Raw genomic sequence first — 21,806 nt, forward strand, 5'->3', positions numbered from 1 at the left:
GATCAACCTGCATGCACCTTGCTGGACTGATGTATCATCTGTAACGCCGTGAAAACGCAAGGCACCGCGGATCGTACCGTCGCGTATCAACCTGGCAGGTAAATTACGCTTCTTCCGCCAGGACAGGCCTTGGCTCCACTCACCGCCTGCAAAGCCACCGCCATCTCGGCCTGTCCCGCCGTCTGATTGGCCAGAAATAAGCCGTGCCTGGTTGCTTGATACACCGCCGTGACAATACCTGATACGGCGGTACCTCGTCACTGCAATACAGCGAAACTCACCCAAAAATACGTCCCCTGAAACGCAAAAACAACATCGAGAGAAACGCTTCTTCTGGCTGCGTCTTTCTGCGTCTTTCGGCTTCTGCTTCTCGACATCGCTGTCGTCGTCGTCGCCGCCAGCGTCTTTCTTCTCGTGCTGCTGCTTGCGCTCCGTGATGGTGACAGGGAAAGGCAATCGATGTTCCCGCCCTTATCGATCGATCGCAGGCTAGTCTCAGCGTTACCCAGGAAAGAAAAAAAGGAAGCAGACCGAAGCTTGCTGTGGCGTACCAGGAAGTGGACTCTCTCCACCAGGAACAACTCCATCTGACATTTTTCCTCCCTCTTGTCAACAACCTCCCAGCCTGCCACCTCTCGCACAGAGACTCCAGACGCCGACAACCTCGCCCTCGAGACATTCGACAGCGCCCTCTTCCTCGCTGCGACACCTTTTTGCACCACCGAGTTCCTGCGCTCGAAGCCACTCCCAACCAGGCTGTTGAGCGCTTGGTTGGCCTTTATCGAATCGCTTGCCTTATCACACCGACCAGCAACTCCACATCAAGACTGAATACCACGAAAACCTCGGTTTCTTGCTTTTTTGCTTGCTGAATTGCCATTGCTGGATTCTATCGACTGTCGCTACATACTTGTGTTTACCCAAGGGGGGAAGAAAAGACGCATAGGCTCGCTAGGGCAGAAAAGAGTCCCATCATGGGGTCGACGCAGTTTGGAAAGTTTCACGTACGCACACCACCGGACCTCACCTTGTTGCTTCTTCCGGGACTGCTTTGGACAGCGCTGGAGCTCAGGCACCCCGGAAAATTAGGATGAATTACTGCGAGGACATGGCGCTGACTTGGGAGTATAGGATTTCTGCCGGGACTCGACACTTCCAGTGTGCAATGTACGTTTTCCAGCCTTGGCCCTTTATCGATCTGGGCGTAGCAGGTTCTATATACCATGTACTGACGGCCATGACAGCTCTTCATCCGGGACAATCAACCACCAAATGAAAAGTATGGCGGGTGTGCCTTGACGGGAATTAATCTTAGCAGTGGTCGACATATCGGAAACCTGGGTACGGCTACGATATATCCCTCGAAAGCTATCTATGGTCGAACATCATGACTTACCAGATCCGATTAGGTTCCATATTACTTTGCTTCATCGCCATCTTCTCGACACTGTTTTTAATATGGCGGTCGGAAAGAAAAAGGGCTGCAGTCGGACGAAGGTGAGGCCTTTTTTTAGTTTTTTTTTTCTGTTGGATCAGCAGAGTTTTTGACTCTCGACTAACTGTGAATGGCAGGGAAATACAACTGTTCCTGATCGGCTTCATCATCATTTCTATTTGCGAGATCTTTTCAGTCGGCGCTTTCCCACTCAGCGACTCTATTAGAAAGGTGCATATATCTACCTCCAGATATGTTCGAGTTGCTTTCCACTGACTATTGTAATCTATATAGGGCTTTTCCGCGGCTCATGTTGCTGCCATCTGTGCCACTGCCTGGCTGCTCCTTCTCAATGCCATTGTCGGCTACCAGCTCATTGATGATGGTACCGCCGTCTCACTTGGCCTTCTTGTCACCTCGGCTCTCATCCTCTTCGTCGGTACTGGGTACATTGCCCTCGATACCGCCTTTGCATGGACGGACCGCTTCCAGTCCAGCCACCGCACCCCCAACCAAAACATAGGACTATACATTCTATATCTTCTTTTCCCACTAATTTGCATCGTCGGATTCTTTCTTCTTGAGACCTTCTTGGTTGTCAAGGTGCTCAAGGAGAAGAGACCCATGCGTAAGTTACTCTCTAGTCCTATCCACCCCATAGCTTAGGCTAACTTTTCCTAGTATACCTTTCTATTGCTGGCCTACTCTTTGCTCTGAGTCAGATTTTCCAATTCGTTATTAGCACACACCTCTGCAATGCCACCGACGGAAAAATCAACGGTGCCTTCTTTGAGACCCTTTTCAATCTTGGTGCCGTCAATATGGTGTGGGTTTTCTGGAGCAGCATTACTGAAGATGACTGGCCAATGAACGTTGGCGGAGCATACAGTTGAATTTGACTTGCCATGCCTATCTCGAATTAACGGATATCGCTTATTACTTACGAGTGAGATGCCGACAAAGATATCCCTTGACGTTTCGAACCGGAAAATGCAAATGAATGAACAGAATGAAGTATTTGAATATAACGAGAGACGTGAAAGTAAAGAAAGAGAGATTGAAAAAAAAAAAAAAAAAAAAAAAAAAACAGACGTTGGTTAATTGCCGAATGTTCGAACTTTGTCTCATTTTTCTGTTTATTATATCTACAGGCCATTTTCTATCGCAAGATGTTTGGGATGGCCCCATATACCCAACCCCCTCCCCATACCGTGTCCCTACTTACCGACTTCTACATATCCAAAACCTCCACGCCGTTCCTTTTCCACCTCTATGCTCTTCCCCTGTCCCCTTATCCTTTTCCACTCATCAACATTTTAATTGATGTCCAAACCGCTCATACCACACCATATGGAATGTTAATCTTATAATTTCAACCCTCACCCTGGTACCCTTCTCTCTTACCTCGACATCCCCTATCTGGCAACTATTTTTACCTCCTGCTTTATGATACTCACTTTGGTTTAGTGTACGCTGGTTCAATTTCCTCTACTGCTCTACGTTCCTACAATGTTTCAGTCAAATATGTCTTTCTGCGTTGATGAATCTCCTTGGTATCTTTTTCCCTTTTTTTTGCTTTCCTCAGTTATTGATTTCCTTTTCTCGTCTTTGTCTTGCACTCCTAGCTTGTTTAAATGCTTTCTCTATTGGTTCCACCGTCAGGTATGTACCTGTACTAGCTAGTATTGTTAACGTATATAGAATAAACAGACTTATAAAGTTGACTGGCTCCCTTCCCAGACCTCCCATCTACTCAGTCTTTTGTCTGCCAAACACACCCATGCCAAACCAGTACTTCCAATGACACCAGGCCGGCCACAGGCATACTGTTTCGATATTATTTCCTGCCGGGTCAAACACAAACGCAGCGTAGTAGAATCGTGTATACTGAGGTCGTACACCAGGTCCACCATTCGACTTTCCGCCATGCTTCAGCGCAGCATCATAAAATGCATGAACTAGTTCTCGATCTATATCATGGTAGACGGTTAGAACCCGCCCTTTTGCATATACCGAGCTCCTTGAAAAAGATAGAAGTATCACTTACTCCCCGTGCTGAGCGCAACATGCGTACTACCAAACACAACATTCTTGTTGCCAGCAGGTACATCAACACCGGCACTTGAACTAGGCACCGCGTTCGAAGAGATCCAGAACTCAGGATAATACACGCCCATACCAACTACTTTTGGATGGGGCCGGAGATGCTCTTTGAACCCCAGCGGAGCTAGAGCAGCTAAGTAAAAAGAGACCGTTTCCTCGAACTTGTCGTCTGGGACTGTCAGGCCAACGTGTGAGAAACCCATTGTATCTGTTTGAGCATTAATCCAATGAAAACAAGTATAACTCGCTTGACTCTTTTAGTCCAGTCTACGGGAGGTTTCGTGTCGACTTTATACCTTCAAGTCGAGCATCAACGCTAGCGAAAGAAGGTTTGGCTGCCTAGCTGGGTGCTTAATATAGCCCATTCTGGATTGGTCTGGCAGAAGCTTGCTTTCTGGGACGTTTTTTATAACAAGCCTAAGGAGCTTGGGTGAAAAGGCCCCAATTGATGGAACAAAGTACAGGTCGCGGTATACATTAGTTGTTAGATCCGTGGGGAAAAGGGGGTATTAAGTGAATGCGCAGGACCAAAGGGAACAAAAATACAATATAATGATACGCTCTAACCGGCCGTGCATCATAAAAGACATGAAGGTTGCTCATTGTAAAAAGAAAAAAAGTAAAATAAAAAAATTGCAAGTCCACAACCGCCGAAGAAAGCACGATATAGTTGCATGCGTATTCAAATTTGTCAGAGTAACGAATAGAAAAAGGTCTCTCTTGATCTACAATCTAACCTTCACGTCGACACACGGGAGAGTCCACTCCCTGCGTCCCAGTAAACTCCTGAACCACTCGAGGCCAATACCAGTCCATTCTGGTTCGTTGGCACTCAAAGATGCGTTCGGCATGACACGGCGTTTTGCTTCTTCAAACGCAGCCCCCATCAGGGCAGTGGCTGTTGTATTCACGGTATCAAGCACATACCCGGTCAACTCGCTGGAAGTCGAGTTAAGAGCCGGAGTCGTCGCAGTTGCGTTCATCGTCGGGGCTGTTACTGGCAAATGAGCGAAGCGCGGGGCAAACCAATCTGCCTTGAGGTCAAAGAAGCAGCGGTCCGACCAGTGACATGATGAGATGAACAGGATCAGAAGGAGGGCAGAGCAGTATATACAGGGTCGATGGAGGATGTAAGTGAGGGTGACGAAGGAGAGGATAAACAGAGGGCTTGCGTTCGTTGGAATGAAAAGGAGGGGAAGCCAGCTGTGCAATATAGGTTAGCCGTCGTCGTTCCAAGGCCGTACATAGAGCACTCCAAGCATGGGAATATGTCTGCTTACCTTCTAAGACAAAACATATTTGGATATCGGGGCCGCCAGCCAGTAGAAAGGAACCGATGCCGTTATAAAGCAGGTGTGAACCCTTGGTTAGCAGCTCACCATCGGATGTTGCAGCCGTCACTTTCTTCTTCTCTCTCTTTCAATATCTCTCTTGTTTTCTTCCTCTTCCTCTTTTCCTTTCTGCCTCTTCCTAAGCCTTGATCCTATGTTCCAGTCTTCTATCTCTCTCTCTCTCTCTTGCTCTCGATCCCCGGCAGCATCACCGTTCGTTGCAGGTCCAAAAGTCGTTCTTTTCTTCGCCTGCCAACTTTCTAAGTCCGAAACGGTCGCTGACTAAGCTATTCTTGCAAACAGTGCAAACAGCTCGACCGCCAACTGAAACCGACCAAATTATTATTATTTTCGCTTCTTCAACCTCCAACCTCCAACTTCATCTTCTTCATCTCCATCCCGTTCAATTCACCTCCCTCTCTCTTCCATTTTCTCTTCTTCTTTCGTTAGAATTGCATTAGCACGGTTGTCTACCAGTTTGGTGTCGCGTTTTTTTTTCTCCCTTTCTCGCCTTCTCTTACAACCTGGTCCCGGGTAGCTTGAGCTACCGTCGCTCCTTGCCATGGCTGGTTCCGGCTCCCCTGCAGACTTGCAAGCTCTGCTCGCGAGAATAAAACCTCGCCCGTCTCCTAGCGGACCCTCTTATGAGAGTCAGTCGCCCTTTTATACTGGGCAGTTTGCTCAACACCAGCACCAGCAACGGAGCGGGGGATCGCCTGGCATCATGTCGCCTACGCAGTTCAGCTATGCCGCGCCATACGCTTCCTCGCCTATCCTTAGCCCTCCACCCCCTTCCAACCCTCCTCATCATGGATCGGACGTGATAAGCCCCAACAATTCCACCCCACAGAACGAGGTTAATCAGCGATCCATGAGCACCGATCGCGCCAACTTGCTCAAATTGCTGAAATTTAGCCAGCCTCCAGGCGGACAGAGCTCCAACCCGCCAGCCGAGACGGGACTCCCATCCGGCACCCCAGCGCGTGTTGAACCAATTGGGCATGATGGTGCTAACGGCAATGGTTTCCGTATGCCTGGTCAGCGCAACATTTCAGCTTCTGATATACTCGCCTCCCTCCGTGGTCCACCGACTTGTGCTGCTTCTCCTCCTCCAGGCCCGTCATCTGCCGTGCCAGGGAGACACAGCCCAGCTGAAAAGCCGGGTGTGGCTCCTACGCCTTCTGGGGACGCAACTCAGGAGATGCTGCTGAGATTGTTGAACCAGCCACCCGCTCAAAATCCAAAGGGGGGCGATCTAACATCTGCTCCTCAAACCTCGGGTCAAGCTATGAATAATACCAATATCAGTGAGGTTCCAGCGGATCTCTCCGGCTCTTCGACTGAGGAACGTAAAGACCCTTCGGTCCGGAATTTCGGCTCGGCTGATGCTATCGAGGTTACTCAATTTGATCCGTTGCAAACCAAAGCAGCAAACAAAGGAACCATCTTCAGCCATGTCAATCCCTTCGAGCACCTTGCTGCGGCATCTTCGAGGAATCGGCCCCCGAACAGCCAGCCGCAGTCCGGCCGTGCCAGCCCCTCGGTTGGAACTGGCACAGCAGGAAAGGAGATTCCAAAAGCCAAGCGCAATTCACCCGAGGCTTCGAAGCCTTCTGTTGCTCAGCCTACACCAAAGAGCGTCCAAGGGCAGCAAACTGCGACTCCTGGGCCCAATGAATCTACCGATCGGGACAAAGGAGGGGTTTCTACTCCTGAAGTTGCCGAAGGGGTTGAATGCACTTCAGTTGCTGTCTCAGATACTAAAGTGGAGAAATCTGCACCGGTACCTGAGAAGCTCACCGTTGAGCCTTCTGCTCCTGGAAGTGATATCCCGGGAACTGCTACGGTCAACTCGCCCAAACTTATGCACGGTGCCTTAGAGCCTCCAGAGGAGGAAGATGCTAAGAAACCTGCCAAAGTTGTAACTATTTCCGGTGACGACGAGACTGCTAAAATTACCAAATTGGAGACTAAAAACGAAAATGTGGCGGATAACTGGGAAACGGAGGCGGAGGTTGATCGCATTGTCCCCGTCTATAACTTCCCGTTGAAGCCATTTGTATCCATTACGTGGAAGACAAATTTGAAACCCGTTGGCGTTCGTGACGATGGAGTGATGGATATTGCCCGCCTGAAGAAAGGCTTTGACCAGCTTGATCGTTCACTCACCTCAGCGACCTCTGAGTATATCGTTTATGCTCTTGCGAAAAACGGCGGAGCCCGTATCATTCGCCAGGATGATGGCCATGACCGACAGATCTTCCGCTCAACCAATGACAGAATGTTTAACGTCTCCGTAGCCCAGGCACCGCCCGGTTCTGCTATCAAAGAGCAGGCTTTCCTCGGTATTGGCGTTAGCGGCTCCGTTTACTGGACTACTATTTCCCGTGCGGATGATGATTATTTCGAGTCAGACACTCTTGAATCTCAGAGCTTGATCTTCCCACCCTTCCCAACATCTGACGAGAATACCTCTGGCGGACAATTGAAGACCCGCGCGAAGCAAAGCTCTCGCCATCCTGAATTTTTCGCTATAGGCCGTGGGAAGTCTATTCACATCGTTAGACCTCGTGTCGCTTTGGCCGAGTATGGTTTCACCTCCCCAGGTAAAGTTGACACCGAAAAGTACTTCAAGGAGAAGTCTATCAAGATTGCTACCGGGAAGGCCGGTAAGGACTTCGTTTTCAGTGGTGATGATACCGTCATTGCGTCGCTCGACAAGACTGGCAGGTTGAGATTATGGGATCTCCGTGACATTGATGAAATGCTAATGGCCAACAAATGCGATATTCGCATCCCTCTCCTGACTCTTGTTACTGGTTCCTCCAATGAAAAGTGCTGGCCAACCTCTGTTGTTTTCATTGACAAACAGAGGCCTTATCTAAAGGCCCATGCCCTGAGATACATCCTTGTGGGTTTGAAACAAAACCATACTCTGCAGCTTTGGGACCTAGGCCTAGGAAAGGCCGTGCAGGAGTTGAACTTCCCTCACGGTAATGAATCGGACGCAATTTGCAGCATCGCGTACCACCCAGGTTCTGGCATCATCGTCGTTGGCCACCCCACTAGAAACTCAATCTACTTTATTCATTTGTCTGCACCCAGATATGCACTTCCCCCAATGTCCCAGGCTGCTTTCATTCAGGCTGTGACGAACAAAGATCCTGACCTTCCCAAACCCGACTCAACTGCTTGCATGAGCGGAATCCGAGAAATCTCTTTTGGCTCACGCGGTCAATTACGAAGTCTTGAACTTCTCCCATTGACCAAGTTGCCGGGCCAGGAGGATAATGGTTTATTTGAGCTGTATGTTATGCATTCGCGAGGAGTAACCTGCCTCAGCATCAAGAAGCTTGACCTGGGCTGGGACATCGACAACAAAATTGTTGAATCGGTAGATGCATTGGAGAAGGGGTATGTTGAGATCAGAGATATCCAACCTGTCCAGCCAGCGGATGATAGCAGCCGAGGTGAAGAAGGCAGTACACTTTCCAAGAGCCCGCACCACGACAATAAAGAAACGAAGAAGGAAGCTGCATCTGTTACCAACTTGTCTGTTCCTGAGTCTCCAAAGAAGAGATCGGTAGTGGAATCCGCGTCTACTACTACCCAGCCTCAGCAGGAACAGGCCGCAGGCGAAAAGCCAGACAAAAAGAAAAAGAAGAAAGAAGTTGCAGCGAAACTGAAGGAAACCACGAAGGCAACAGAAGACTCTTCTGATGCCCCAATTCTGTCGCCTGTTAAGCAGGTCATTGGTCGAAAACATGCCCCAGTAGAGCAACCTCGGTCTCGCCAGGTCGAGGCCGAAATACCAGGCGAATCGATTATGTCTATGCAAACTTTGTCTAAGGAGGTGCAGAAGATCGAACAGAATTTGACATCGATGTTTACTGCGTCTCTTAATGGTGGACTTGATACCGTATATCGCCGTTTCGAAGACGATCGTCGCGCTCAAGACAAGCTTGCGACTATTCGACAGGATGAGGTCTTACGCCTAGTTTCTAAGACGTTGTCTGAAAATGTTGAGAAAACACTTGCCCACATTGTCTCCGAAAGCATTAAGCAGTCTGTGCTTCCAGCTTTGAAGGATAATACCGCTTCTGCGCTTGATAGACAAATCAATGGTGCAGTCAAGGCTGCCTTGCCAGACGCAATTGCTAAAGCTATGCAAACTCCTGCTACTGTCCGCGCCATGACTGACGTTATGCTGCCCTTCATCACTAGTCACCTTGACAGGGGGCTTTCAAACACCGTTAAGAATATTATCTCGGTATTCAAGGAGGAGCAAGCTCATACTGCGGAGAAGGTCGCCAGAGATGTCGAACGGAAATTCGCTACCAAAATGAAGCATCTTGAAAACCAACAAATCAAGGACAGCGTCAAAATTGACCAGCTTGTGTCATTGGTCAGCAACATGAATGACTCAATGTCCACAATTGCCCAGGCTCAGAACAGTTTCGGCGCTGAGATACTCAAGCTCCACAAGCAGATGCCTGTGAAGGAGCCAGAGCCCCCGCAGAAGCAAGCCGTCGCCGAACAAAGCGACGTTCATAACGTCCAACCTTCTGAGGAACCCAGCGAACTTACTCAGATCGGCCAGCTTATGGAGGAGAGAAGATACGAGGAGGCGTCTATTAAGGTATATCCACACGTGCCATGAAATAACTCCAGTTTGAAGCTTGTTTAATACTAATGACATATTTCGCATAGTGGCTTCAATCTTCCCAGCAGTCTGAACTCTTCAGTAACCTATTTGTGAATTACAATCCATCGTACCTCGGAAGCTTGTCACCTGTAGTTGCTCTTTCTGTCAGTGCAGCAGTGACCGCTTCTATGGACACCCACGTTATGGAGCGCTTGAATTGGTTGCAGCACGTTCTTCGCACTGTCAATATTTCGGTAAGCCGTTTGTCATCCTACGGATATAACCTACCGTTACTGACTTTGACATCCAGGACCCTTCCATTAGCGAAATTGGACCTCGCATCATGGATATTCTGATCCAGCGCCTCGAAGCATTGTTCATCTCCATTGCTCAAAAAACACCTAATGACCCCATTCTCCACCGAATCCCACCAATTACTCAGTGGGCAGCCGTTCTCCGAGACGCAAAGTAAAAGACCAAGAGGCTTAACCCTCTCATCCACCCTCTCCATCTCACTTTCGATTTATGTTCCCATTCCTTAATGTGGCTATGATGATGACCAACGTTCTGTTGTGACACATCTACGGCCTGGTTCACGGCGGCAGAATGGTATTACTCTACAAAATCAGCTATTGGGATTATGATGCATGCTGGTGATTATGATTCATCTCATTCTCATTTAATGGAGGCGGGCTTGTTTTTCCTTTTTTTTTGTCTTGTCATTTTTTTCCGGTTATTTCTGGGGGTTGGGGATAAAATAAATCGGTCTAATTGGCATTTCGGTTCTATTCTATCCTACCTATGTACTAACTAATTACCAACCACCCATCTGTTTTCTTTTTTATTCCATTGAAAAATAAAAGCTCGAGAAAAAAAAAAAAAAACACCTATTCTTGTTTCCACATATTTTAACTTGTACTTATTTATTTCATGCTCTTCAAGTTGACAGGCCAAGCACCACACTTGAGTAAAAGCTGTGCTATTTATCACCCCCCCTTCCCTAAGCGCCATGCCACAAAGCAGGCAAACGAGCTCAATTATACCAACGAAATGCGATGCCTGTCTATCCTTCCCCCGTCCGTAGAATGCAACAAAAGCAATATGTGACAATGGCTCAAGCGTTAAACTCCTTTTCCCTTTCAGCCTTGCCTTCCCCACCTCCTGATTCGAAAAACTCGAACCCAATGGCTCTCCAATTAAGCTCTTCTCTCCAGTGCAGTCCGTACCCATTCACAGCGTCCAGCGCATTGCTCTCCGCGGACCTTCGCATACCGGAATTCAAAACGGTGATGCTTCGGAAACGCGAAAGTAGCATCCCCATCGAGCAGCATATACATGGCTCATGCGTAACGTACAAATCGAGGCCTGTGCACAGATACCCACCCTTCGAGGACTTGAGTAGATTAGGCAATTGAAAGAAATGCGATTCAAGTGAGGTCAATGATATCGGGGTGGACTCTACTTCCGAAGGAGCAGAGACTTCCAGTTCATCGGTGGCAGGCTTGTTAAACGCCATTCGTTTTCTCGACACCATGTATATGCCCCGCATAACCGCATGGCTTTCGGGCCCAGCCTCATCGTCAATAGGATATTCCTTTTCCTGATGTTGTTTGCGCTCGTGCTCATGTTCGAGCGAAGCTTTCCACCACCTCGTATCCCCTGAAACTGCCACAACGGCATTCAATAGGTCGTTTGTGTCATCTGGCTTCCCGACTGTGAGTTCAGGGTCGACGATAACCACGCCTACACCACGGCCTCGACCGGATTGTAGGGTCTCATTCGCTACCTCCTTTGCTAAGGCTAAAAAGTAGCCTGCTCGGGAATATATTGAAGCTTTGGCTCGCACAAGCTGGACTTGAGGCGGTGCGTGGGCTGCAACTCGTGCTGCAGGGTTATATATCGTGGACCATTTTGTGCGGGACCATTCGAGTGCTTCGGCAGGCGTTGTAGGTGGTTTGGTGGAGATGAATGTCTTTTGGATCCGGACTGTAGGTAGCTTTTCTAGTTCTAGTGACGATGAGGGTTGTTCCGTGGTGGTGGTGGTGGTGGTGGTGGTGGTGGTGGTGTCGGATCCACTGTGACTGGGCGGTGATATTCTCGGGGTATACGGTGCCAGTAGGGATTGCAGCTCTGATATCTCTGGCAAAGGTGGTGGGATGAGCACATGGATTGAAGCAGTGGGCTTTGGTCCTTGGGCCTCCTCAAGCTCCTGTCTCAAAGGGTCCGGGAGATTTTCTGGCCGTAGTAGCCTGCGCAGATGGGACCGGCTGACTTCAGGGTTTCTCGGGTAATGGGTATCAAGTAGTTTGACGACTACATTGGACGACTTTATGTCGATCTCAGCGACGTATGCTTCTTCTATAGGTCTGTTAAAACACGGCCTGCTTCAACATGGTGGAGGGTGAGGCGATTCTAACCAAATGAATCAACTGGCCGAAGTTCCTGGATAGAAGGCAGAGTGTCCAGTTCTCCCTGTAAGGGTTTGATACCCCTTAATCTTTCCTCAACTGCCATGGTACGGGTATGGAAGCCGGCTTTGATAGAGTGATATGACTATATGCTGAGTTAGTCATACGGCAGTGTATCCCGGTAGAAGGAGAAATGGGTCTGTCTATGTACCTTTGGGCGGAAGATTAGCTGTGGCAAGACAGACTGCACAACGGCATGTTGTAGTTTGTAGAATGTTCCAAGTACTACCATCGACATGCATGGGCCGTCAAGTTATCGTCCGTAGCTGTCAAATGTTGTGTGCAATGCTATGCTACACTTAGTAGTCGCGGTTGGGAAGAGAAGTTGGAGTTGAATTTTGTGCCAAGCCCTGGTTGCCCTTAACTAAAACTCCACTCATAGATCGGCAAAAAGGGGGATGTTGAACACTCCAGTATTGTCATGGTGATGCATTGAATATTTGTAGTAGTAGGTGTGAATAGGATACAGAGAGCTATGCATGGTCGCTTGTATACTGCAGGTAGTATTGATATAGGCGGGGGGGCCCAGACCAGAATAGAAGAGGAGAGAGTAGCATTAACTAATTGCAGCGCCATGTGAAACTGGCGCTGTCTGACAGTTGACTCTCTTTGCGTGAGAACTATTTACCACACGTATGTATAGATCAAAGATTGAACGGAAAAGCCCAGTAAAGCAGCTCCAGCCGTTTTTCTAAAATTATCTATTTGCATAAAAGAATAAACACGAAGAGAACAAACCCAAACGCCTGAAGCCCGCCAGCCGAAAAAAAAAAAGGGGGGGGGGGTTGTGAAAAGAGAATCCCGAACCAAGCATTGCATGAGCTAGAACGTGAAGAGAACGCGGAATAACCCAGTATTATAGCGTTGGGTTGATTATTATGAGCTATGTGGAAGAAGATGGCGTGCTCTGCGTCGAGACTGGTTCGGTCTTTTCAGTAGTGGTGGTGGTGGTGGTTGAAGGCTCAGGTTTTACGTGGGATTTGGGTTGAGAGTCGGTTGGCGCAGAGGAAGCAGCTGGTGCGGGTCTCGGGACAGGTGCAGAAGCAGCAGGAGGAGCAGCAGCAGGAGCCCGGATTGAACGAGCACCTCCGGCTGCCGTGACTGCCGGGGGGATGGGCGGAGGAAGCTCTGGTTGCATCTCGTAGTCGTCGCAACGCTCGACCAGGCTGAGATAGTAGTCAACAAGGACCTCTGGCTGGGGGACGATACGCCATTCCACCCGCCAGAGAAACTCTAGCTCCAGGAGGGCCAGTTCCTCCACGCTGATACCTCCCACTCGGGCGTATGTCTTGTTGGTCCAAAAGCTGTCACTGAGCCCCTTGCTGGCGACGGTGGCACTGCTGATGAGGAACCGGTGGACGGTCAAGCTGGAGATGGTGAAGGCCGGGTACAGCGCGCAAAGACGGTCTATGTAGTACACCATGCTTAGCAGGATGGGAGGCGAGAGCGTTGCGTGAGTGGTGAGACGCTGCAGGTAGTCCTGGACCGATATCCGGGGCGGAGAGCGGGAGTGAAACCGAGTCAGCCTGCCGTCCCGGAGCGGGATCTGGTCGTTGAAGCGGATGAGCTCCATGATCATGCTTGAGATCAGGACTACCAGGTCCCGCGGGTCTGCAGCTTCATAACGTCGAGGGAGAAGCTTGACCGGGGGTTTGGCAGGCCTTAACCTCTTGGAGGCCGAACCTTCCGGCGGCCTGTCATCATCGTCCAATTGCTGCCGGCGCTGGTTCTGCTGGCGTGCCTGTTGCTGTTGCTGTTGTTGCTGTGGCAGTTGTCGTTGTTTGCTGTTGCTGCTGCTGCCGTTGTTGTTGTTGTTGTTGTTGTTGTTGTTGCTGGGAGTGAGTATTTCTGGAGAGAGCTGGAGCGGACGCAGGTCCGGGGGCCGCAATCACTTTCGTCGCATCTGGAGGGGTGCGTTTGGTCCCTATAGCAGTGCCCGGCATACGTGAACTCTCACCGGCGGCAGCAGTATCAGACGGGGTCGAGGGGCGAGAGTACTGGGTGCCCGCATCTACCGTCTGCCGCTTGAACGTCGTCCGCAGCTGCTCGATCTCGGGCGAGGAGCAGGAGCCGCTGTCTGCCGGATGCTGATGCTGCTGCAGCTGGCTGGTCTCTGTCTGCCGCGGCGAGGAGCGAGGAGTGGTCGAGGCCAGGAGAGGAGACGGACGCTGCTGGAGGCTGCTGTAGCTCTGCTGATTCTGCTGGTGATTCTGGCTGGAGCTGAGGTTGTGGTTGTGGTTGTGATTGTGGTTGTGGTGAGGACGAGAGTTCGGCGAGGCGCGTAGCAGCGCGGCAGTGGTCGGCGACAGGGAGGCGGCGGAGGAGGCCATCATCGCCGCCGCTGCGAGTCTGCGTCTGCGAGTTCTTCTTCTCCGTCTCCTTCTCGCTGCTGCTGCTGGAGTCGCTGCTGGAGTCGCTGCTGGCGATGTGCATGGAGGGGCGCACGTGGGCGAGGAGCACAGGGTCTATGGCGAGGCGGCAGGGGCGAGCGTGCGGGCTGCAGCGACATCGAGCTGCGCATCGTATAGCAAGGAGGGAGGAGGAGCAGGAGGAGAAAAGGGCCCAGGGACACAGAGAGAGAGAGGAGAGTCAGGGCAGGCTGGGCGCAGGTCAAGAGGATATCAGAAAAGAAACGAGACGAGGCCAGCAAAAGCGCGAAGGGAAAAGACGAAGACGAAGAAGACAACGAAAAAGCCTTAAAAGGTCGAAGACTTGAAGTTGCAAAAAAGAAAAAAGGAAGTTTTTGCGGTGTTTATTTTTTTATTTTTATTTTTATTTTTATTTTTTGCAAAAAATAAAACTGCAAAAAAAGGGAAGGCGGTGGCGGGCGGCAGAAAAGACAAAAGGGGAAACGCCCTTCCTTTTAGGGTTCAATCACGTGAGAAGAGTATAGAGTCATGTGATCTGGAGATGTGATGACTAAGGAGGTAAGCAGCGGCGACGGTGATTGGCTAGAGATTGCCGGGCCAGACCGAGTCCTGATTAGATAAGATGATCGGCGCTAGGCTGCTTTGGGACAGCATTTCGCTTAGATAATTAGGTTACCTAAGCAGTCCTCTTTCGGGCAAGACGACGACGGGCGTCCTTTTCTTGGGCGGCCAAAGAGAAAGAACAAACATCTCTCTTGGAGCGCAGAAGAAGAGACACAAGACGCCAGCCAGACTCAAAGGAGAGCGAGAAAGCGTGAGTGGGTGCCGACATGGACAGTTGTGGGCTCCTCGCTGGCAGGGGTCAACTTCGAGAGCTAACTAACTACTTACTCTTAACTTCCTAGTTGTCTATTCGGGTCTTTAACTTCTTAACTCACCGAATCCTCTCCTGCCAAAACGCCGGAGTCGAGCTCCCTCGCTCGATATCCTACCCTACCTACCGCAGGCCGTGTGGAATAACTACCTGCGTGACGATCTCCGCTGCATCTGCTTTGTTTCTTCTTCTCCCTGTTTGCCTCCCCGGCCCTCCTGTTCTCGGCTGTCCTACACCGTTTTCTCGTCCCGCCTGCCTCAGACACCAAAACACAAGAGCCAGGCAAAGAATCGAGAGAAGCTGTTCATTCCTCCGTCTTTTTCCATCCGGTAGTACTGCGGGCTGGCCTCACGTCGTCAGTCTGCCTGCCTTGATACTTCTTGCAGGATGACGAAAGTCGTTAGCCCGCACCTCCTCGACGATGTTCGCAACGCGGACTCAACCGCTGGTCGGATTGCCGCCCTCCGCGCGCTCAAGAACGATATCATCGGCCATGACCAGAAGAAACAGGCCTGGACAGAGCTAGGCGTCCTGCCACTCCTCTCAGATGTCCTGTTGAGCCGCCGTGGCGTGGCCAGGAAGGCCGACTTTCAGAGCCCGAAACAGCACACGACAGAGGAGGATGAGATGTGCTTCCAGGCCATTACCATTATCGGCAGCCTCACCCTTGGTATGCGCCTTTTTTTTTTTTTTTTTTTTTTTTTCCCCTTATTGCTATTCTTCTGTTTGATCTGTATCAGGCATGCTAATTCTTACTTTCTTGCTAGGTGGACCGGCGTATACCGCGCCTATTTTAGCTGGAGAGACCATACCCTCGTTGCTCTCCGTACTATCATCGCCCTCCTGTCCTCGATCCCTCGCCCTCGCTGTCCTTCGAACCCTCAACACCATTGCGGATCAGCTTGCCTTGGTATATCAAAATGTAGATAACCAGACACAACCCATGGGCGCCCTGCTCTTCACCCGCAAGTATATCCCTACTTTCCGTGGCATTCTACAGCAACCAGCCAACTCTCCCGGTGCACAACCTTGCATAGAGCTTGTAGCAGACCTCATCTCGAAGACATGCTCCGGAGAGCAGCAGAAGAGCCTTCTAGCTGAGTGCGGCATTTTGGATGTCCTAGGTTTAAGGCTGGCAGCTTTCGTCGTTGCGGGAGGGTTTGTTCTTCCCGGAGCAGAGAACTCCTGTACCAACTCCGGCGCATTGGGATACATACCGGATCCTGCTCCGGCCGATGCCAAACTAACTCCCATTCTCCATGCGATTGCCGTCATCATCGAACAGTCCGCGGCTCGTGCAGAACATCTCTTGACATGTCCCGCTTTGGTCACCGTCTTTCCCCGGTCATTCTATGACCTCTACCTCGGCCAGGCTAAGAAAGGCCCATGGAAATCTCCCTATTCATCCGGTTATGGCTTTACCAAACGCAACGTCTTGAATCCCATTGATTCCCTTCTCCCGTCAGTGCAGCCAATGCAAAACAATGGCTCATCCAATTTCCCCCCATTGGGCTCGCAACCTCAGTATGACAAGCGAGGGCAGTTCTTTGGCCCTCAACCGCCTTGTACCGACAGTCCTGCTCCAGAAGAGCCAGAGAGCGTGTTGGTATCCTGGTTGCTTTATGTTGCCCGAGCAGACCGTGGTTACGTCCGTCTCATGGCAGCTCGAATACTTGCCACCCTATTCCGCCATCATCTCCTGAAAAAGAGCCGCGTCCCGATGCTCGGATTTCTCTTGGTTCCGCTCCTAGTTAGAATGCTCGACAGTGCTCACCATGCTGAAGACTCGTCCACTTTCGATGGTTGCGTGAACTCAATCACTCTGCGTGTTAAAGAGGAAGCTCCCGCTGTGCTAGCCTCCCTGGTCATGGATAGCCGAGAGCTGCAAAAATTTGCCGTCGATAGCGGTGCTATCAAGAAACTCACCCAAATGCTGAAAGAGTCGTTCGCGCCAACTTCAGAAGCCGGCACTCCCATGTGGAGTACAACAAAGAGACCTGCCACAGTTCTAGTTCAGTCAACAGACTCAGACACGTCTTTGGGACCCCCAGGATTCACCCGCCAGGCCCTCTCCAAGATAAAATACCGAGAAGCCATTCTCAAAACCCTGGCAGCACTCTCCTTGGTTAATGATGATTACAGAAAGGCTATATGCGATACTGGTGTTGTTCAGCATATCATTGACTCGATGAAACCCTGGAATCCAGAGACAACAGTTCTAGGAAACAAGACTTGCATTACCGAATTGGAAGGGAATACAACGCCAGTCATACTTGCAGCTTGTGCCGCTGCTAGATCGTTGACTCGATCAGTCAGTGTGCTTAGAACCAGCTTGATTGATGCCGGCATTGCTGCGCCAATATGTGACTTGGTTAAATCCAGCAATGTCGAAATACAGATTGCGGCCACTTCAGTAATGTGTAATTTGGCCCTTGATTTCAGCCCAATGAAGGAGGTATGTATATAAATATATATATATATATTTCGTAAAAATTATCCCTTTCATGATTGAATCACTCTTCAAGCTAACCTACTTGCAGGCTCTTCTTGAGGCAAACATGGTCCCGCTACTGTGCGAAAATTCCCATTCACCAAATGCAAACCTTAGAATAGAATCCCTCTGGTCTCTCAAGCACATTTCCTATAATGTACCGAACAAGATGAAGAAAGATATCCTAGAGGCTCTTGGTATCGAGTGGATCAAACAGGTTCTCTCTCACGACCCTAACGATCCTCTCAATGCCAGGAGACGACAGGACGACATTGCAAGCGAGTTGCCATCCTCACTCATAGAGATGGGCACCTCAAATTCATTTGGCGAACAAGTAGACATCCTCAACCCGGTGATACCCAGCAGCTTGGAATCAGAGTCTCCTATGATGGACTTCGATGGCCATATTCCAGATAGTTCGATAACCTCGAAACCTGACGTTGATACTCATTCCGCCGAGAAGGTTCGGAAGCGCAGATTGGCGCTGAATGGAGATTTGGACCAGACCAAGAAACTACGCCAAGACGATACGCTAGCACAGGAGGAGCTTTTCGACTTGCTTCGAAACATCATGTGTGGCCCGGGAGCGCCCGATATGATCGACTATCTTCTCCAGAAGTTCGGCCAGACCGACTTCCTAGATATCCTTGCAAGCAAACTCCGTCCTAGACCCCTTCCCACCGCCAACGCCTCTATAGCTTCCTTCAAGGACAAATCAACCACCTCACAGCAAAAATCAATACTCCACCCTACCGAAATAATCCGCGCAGTGACTTATGTCCTGATCCACATTGCCGCTGGCGTCTCGCGACATCGCCACCTGCTAGTCTTCCACCAAGACCTGCTCAAACTAACCATGGCCTTGTTAAGCCACTCGAACTGGCAGATTCGGGCCAATTGCGTCTGGATAGTGATTAATCTCACTCTTGATGATGACAAGACCGATAGAGCTAGCCGGGTTGAGCGTGCCATGAGGCTGAAGAGCCTAGGGGTTATGGAACGTCTGAGCAGTTTGGAAATTGATAGCGAATCCGACGTTAGAGAACGGACAAAAACGGCTTTGGATTGGATGAAGACGCTCTTGGGCCAATAAAATGCCGTCTAACCTGTTAGTTTCTCATGATGATGTATCTATTTTAGCCACTCCTTATGCTTCATAATGTGTAGAATATATTTTACAAAAGAAACATCTTCATTTCACGCTGCTGTCCTCATGATATTCAGGGGTGGTATTCGAAGTGAGTGAAACACGTGATGGGCCAGGCCTGCGCGATGAGCTCATAGTCAACGACTTCCAGGGATGACAAACAGGGCCAGAAGCCGGATAAAACAACATTCTTCATCAGAATATCAGTATAAAGCGACTATCGTCTCTCCAACACAGATAAGCGCAGAAAAGATGCCTCGTCCAGCTGGTAAAGCTCCTAGATCTGTCCTCAAGGCTCTCTCTCTGCCCCTAGATGGGGCTGGGACGTCCTTTACGCCACTTCATGGAGGGTCGGGCTTCGCTCAAACAGCCCACCTTAAGGCCTCAATTTCCAGCACAGGCAAGGATGAAAACAAATCCAACCAAGAGAAAGATTTCTTCGTGAAAATATCATCATCCACCTCGTCGTCATCTCTCCCAGAAGAAGGAGCCATGTTTAGAGGTGAATATACAAGCCTTAATGCAATCTCCGGTGCGGTTCCAGATATGTGCCCTCGGGCAATTGCATGGGGTGAAGTCAAAGATGACGACGATGATAAGAATGGTGGAGCAATACCCAAGGCATCGTCAAGCTGGTTTCTTGTCACGGAATTTTTGCAGCTGGGTGGCACTCTCGGCCGCAGACCAGCTTCAGACCCAGCCAGCTTAGCAGCTAGATTGGGCAAATTACATTCCATCCCGGCACCGGCCCCACCATCCAGTGAGGAGGTCAGGCAGGCAGCAACTACAAATCTCAAGTTGAATGGTGCAGAAGGTGATGATGGAAACGTGGAAGATGCGAGAGTGCCTCAATTTGGGTTTCCAGTCCCGACTTTCTGTGGGGATGTAAGGCAACCCAATCAATTTAGACGTTCGTGGGCAGATTTTTACGCAAATCAACGGTTGAGAACCGTCCTTGAGGAATCTGAAAGAAGGAACGGGAAAGATAAACGTTTACGAGATCTGGTGGAAAGGACTGCCCAGGAAGTCGTTCCTCGCATATTGGGCGATGACCACCTTGGGTTCGACAAGGCAGGGAATGGGAAACCGGTAACTCCTGTTATTGTCCATGGGGATCTCTGGAGCGGCAACACTGATGTAGGGAAGATACGCCGCGCGTCTGCGGGACAAGCTAGTGAAGAAGCTGTGGTAGGTGACGTGGTCTACGACCCATCCTCATGCTACGCCCACAGTGAATTTGAACTGGGTATCATGAAGATGTTTGGCGGGTTTGGGAGCCAGTTCTTCAAAGAATATCACCGGATTGTGCCAAAAACCGAACCGGTAGAAGAATACGAAGACCGGATTGATCTATACGAATTGTAGGTTTTTTTCACTCTCAGAATTACAAATCAAAAATCCGACAAGGAACGCTGACGTCTTGGTATATTTCCTAGATATCATCAACTCAATCATAATGCCATTTTTGGTGGGGGGTATGGCCTATCTGCCATGTCCACAATGCAAAGGCTGTTAAAAAAATATGGAAAATGATAATCTAGACATTTCCTCTTTTTGAGGGCGCAAAAGGGGGTATTTCATTCTACCTATGACGAAGAAGTTCAAGGTACACCCTTTCCAACCCTTGTTGCTTTTGCCAATTCACTCTGAGCAACATCATCTGCATAGCGTTTATAAATAGGCATAGAGTGTTCTTTATCACTCATAGTCGAAGCCACACTTTCCCTTGTCTCAACTGCTGCCAACCACATTCTCCACCTATTCCAAACCACCTCATCATTCCCTCCTTCGCCTGGAGCCGGTATACCTAGCCCACCTTTCTTGAATTGATCAATAATCCAGAATCTAATCGCCAAAGGTGCGAGCATTATATCCGGCATCATAAAATTGCTTCCGTGAAAGAAAGGACCAATCTCATCCATCGCCAGGATGAACTCCTTTAAATGACCAAGGAACTCTTCTCTGGCTTTGTTCAATCCCTCCTCTTCACCCTGATATTGGAGAAAACGGTAGAAAGAAGGGGTGATTCGCGAGGTCACATAGTCGATCCAGATACGTCCCCTTGCCTTTTGGTATGGATCTGCCGGGTGCAATGGCTGTTCCGGATTGGGGAATGCATCTTCAAGATACTCATTGATCACTGTGGATTCATATAATGGCTTAACGGCGGTCGACCCATCTGGCCGGATAGTTGGACAGGCAAGCGTCGGTACTAAACCCCGTGGATTAAGGGCAAGAAGAGAGTCCGGTTTTTTATAAGGATTCACTTCGATATATTGATATGGGATCTTTTTCTCCTCAAGGACGATCCATACTCGCTGGACTATAACTCGTGTGTTAGGGCCACCTTTTATCAAGGTATGTTCTTTGTTTATATGGAGAGATTCGAGAGTAGTATCATACCGAACCTATTTCCTGGTTAATAATTGTCAAAGAAACTTGTTATGAGAAGATGGCATCCTTTTATGTCCATCTGTTAGAGAATGAAATTTGAAACATACGGGCAAAACCAGCCTGAGTATAACTTGAGTGGCTGCTCTTTGGAGTGCTTGTCAACAACCTCCTTCGCTCGACCGGTTGCAGTTGGGTGGATATCAGCATCAGGGGGAAGTCCCATTGTTTCTAGATATTTTCTCCTCTTTTCCTTTGAGGGAATTGAATTACCAATCCGTGTATTTCAAGTGCTTTGACGGCTTTTTATAGAGCAAACTACAATATTATGCATTATTAATCATGAGGTCATTGCTAAGCTAAGTAGGCTTGGAAGTACAAGTTTAAGGTACATGTGTCTACTACTAGCTAAAGTTTCTTATCTGTTTATGGTGGAACTATCAAAGATAGTATTGTATTGCTTTATCGGTAAATAGAGATTGTATCTTAGAATATCAAATTTGTCGTAAGGTGGTTCAACTTTCCGTTCTATTTACATCTGTGGAATATTTA

General features: G+C 49.4%; 9 protein-coding genes across 13 annotated transcripts; 5 read left to right on the forward strand and 4 right to left on the reverse strand.

The window, feature by feature from the left end:
* The first annotated feature begins 128 nt into the window (after positions 1-128).
* TERG_06532 (uncharacterized protein) lies at positions 129-2,504 on the forward strand. Of its 3 annotated transcripts, XM_003232493.2 has the most exons (7): positions 129-1,004; positions 1,132-1,167; positions 1,245-1,341; positions 1,410-1,497; positions 1,573-1,666; positions 1,730-2,063; positions 2,117-2,504. In XM_003232493.2, exons 1-7 carry the CDS (start codon positions 975-977, stop codon positions 2,326-2,328), a joined length of 891 nt encoding a protein of 296 aa, XP_003232541.1. In that variant the 5' UTR covers positions 129-974; the 3' UTR covers positions 2,329-2,504. The 3 variants fall into 3 exon arrangements, with proteins under 3 accessions (XP_003232541.1, XP_047606955.1, XP_047606954.1); XM_047750218.1 differs by having other exon boundaries at positions 1,730-2,504; XM_047750217.1 differs by having other exon boundaries at positions 129-1,497.
* A 680-nt stretch (positions 2,505-3,184) lies between these two features.
* TERG_06533 (uncharacterized protein) lies at positions 3,185-3,741 on the reverse strand (the record flags this gene model as incomplete). The annotated part of the gene is made up of 2 exons (XM_003232494.1): positions 3,185-3,405; positions 3,483-3,741. 2 exons carry the CDS (start codon positions 3,739-3,741, stop codon positions 3,185-3,187), a joined length of 480 nt encoding a protein of 159 aa, XP_003232542.1.
* Positions 3,742-4,090: 349 nt separating this feature from the next.
* Positions 4,091-4,546, forward strand: TERG_12423 (uncharacterized protein; the record flags this gene model as incomplete). The annotated part of the gene is made up of 1 exon (XM_047751383.1): positions 4,091-4,546. The coding sequence occupies one exon, from the start codon at positions 4,091-4,093 to the stop codon at positions 4,544-4,546; it is 456 nt and encodes a 151-aa protein (XP_047606956.1).
* Positions 4,547-5,431: 885 nt separating this feature from the next.
* On the forward strand, positions 5,432-10,338 carry TERG_06535 (uncharacterized protein; the record flags this gene model as incomplete). 3 transcript variants are annotated; one of them, XM_003232496.2, is made up of 3 exons in its annotated part: positions 5,432-9,508; positions 9,580-9,768; positions 9,825-10,210. In XM_003232496.2, the coding sequence occupies 3 exons, from the start codon at positions 5,432-5,434 to the stop codon at positions 9,984-9,986; spliced, it is 4,428 nt and encodes a 1,475-aa protein (XP_003232544.1). In that variant the 3' UTR covers positions 9,987-10,210. The 3 variants fall into 3 exon arrangements, with proteins under 3 accessions (XP_003232544.1, XP_047606958.1, XP_047606957.1); XM_047750220.1 differs by having other exon boundaries at positions 5,432-9,768; positions 9,825-10,338; XM_047750219.1 differs by having other exon boundaries at positions 9,580-10,210.
* A 44-nt stretch (positions 10,339-10,382) lies between these two features.
* TERG_06536 (uncharacterized protein) lies at positions 10,383-12,028 on the reverse strand (the record flags this gene model as incomplete). Its single annotated transcript, XM_003232497.2, has 2 exons — positions 10,383-11,872; positions 11,932-12,028. 2 exons carry the CDS (start codon positions 12,026-12,028, stop codon positions 10,629-10,631), a joined length of 1,341 nt encoding a protein of 446 aa, XP_003232545.1. The 3' UTR covers positions 10,383-10,628.
* An 837-nt stretch (positions 12,029-12,865) lies between these two features.
* On the reverse strand, positions 12,866-14,312 carry TERG_06537 (uncharacterized protein; the record flags this gene model as incomplete). Its single annotated transcript, XM_003232498.1, has 2 exons — positions 12,866-13,814; positions 13,852-14,312. The coding sequence occupies 2 exons, from the start codon at positions 14,310-14,312 to the stop codon at positions 12,866-12,868; spliced, it is 1,410 nt and encodes a 469-aa protein (XP_003232546.1).
* A 1,655-nt stretch (positions 14,313-15,967) lies between these two features.
* TERG_06538 (uncharacterized protein) lies at positions 15,968-18,809 on the forward strand (the record flags this gene model as incomplete). The annotated part of the gene is made up of 2 exons (XM_003232499.2): positions 15,968-17,680; positions 17,766-18,809. The coding sequence occupies 2 exons, from the start codon at positions 15,968-15,970 to the stop codon at positions 18,807-18,809; spliced, it is 2,757 nt and encodes a 918-aa protein (XP_003232547.2).
* A 207-nt stretch (positions 18,810-19,016) lies between these two features.
* On the forward strand, positions 19,017-20,228 carry TERG_06539 (uncharacterized protein; the record flags this gene model as incomplete). Its single annotated transcript, XM_003232500.2, has 1 exon — positions 19,017-20,228. The coding sequence occupies one exon, from the start codon at positions 19,017-19,019 to the stop codon at positions 20,226-20,228; it is 1,212 nt and encodes a 403-aa protein (XP_003232548.2).
* A 236-nt stretch (positions 20,229-20,464) lies between these two features.
* TERG_06540 (uncharacterized protein) lies at positions 20,465-21,480 on the reverse strand (the record flags this gene model as incomplete). The annotated part of the gene is made up of 3 exons (XM_047748632.1): positions 20,465-21,210; positions 21,267-21,271; positions 21,365-21,480. The coding sequence occupies 3 exons, from the start codon at positions 21,478-21,480 to the stop codon at positions 20,465-20,467; spliced, it is 867 nt and encodes a 288-aa protein (XP_047604619.1).
* Between the last annotated feature and the right edge of the window lie 326 nt (positions 21,481-21,806).

The sequence above is a fragment of the Trichophyton rubrum genome (genome assembly GCF_000151425.1).
Source record: "Trichophyton rubrum CBS 118892 genomic scaffold supercont2.8, whole genome shotgun sequence".
NCBI classification, from domain to species: domain Eukaryota; kingdom Fungi; phylum Ascomycota; class Eurotiomycetes; order Onygenales; family Arthrodermataceae; genus Trichophyton; species Trichophyton rubrum.

What these genes read in the sequence shown, in the direction of transcription:
- TERG_06532 (XM_003232493.2), top strand. Translation starts at nt 975, where the DNA reads ATGGGGTCGACGCAGTTTGGAAAGTTTCAC. An exon ending in CGACACTTCCAGTGTGCAAT is followed by an intron (nt 1,168 to 1,244) that starts GTACGTTTTCCA and finishes CGGCCATGACAG; the next exon opens with CTCTTCATCCGGGACAATCA. An exon ending in AGGGCTGCAGTCGGACGAAG is followed by an intron (nt 1,498 to 1,572) that starts GTGAGGCCTTTT and finishes TGTGAATGGCAG; the next exon opens with GGAAATACAACTGTTCCTGA.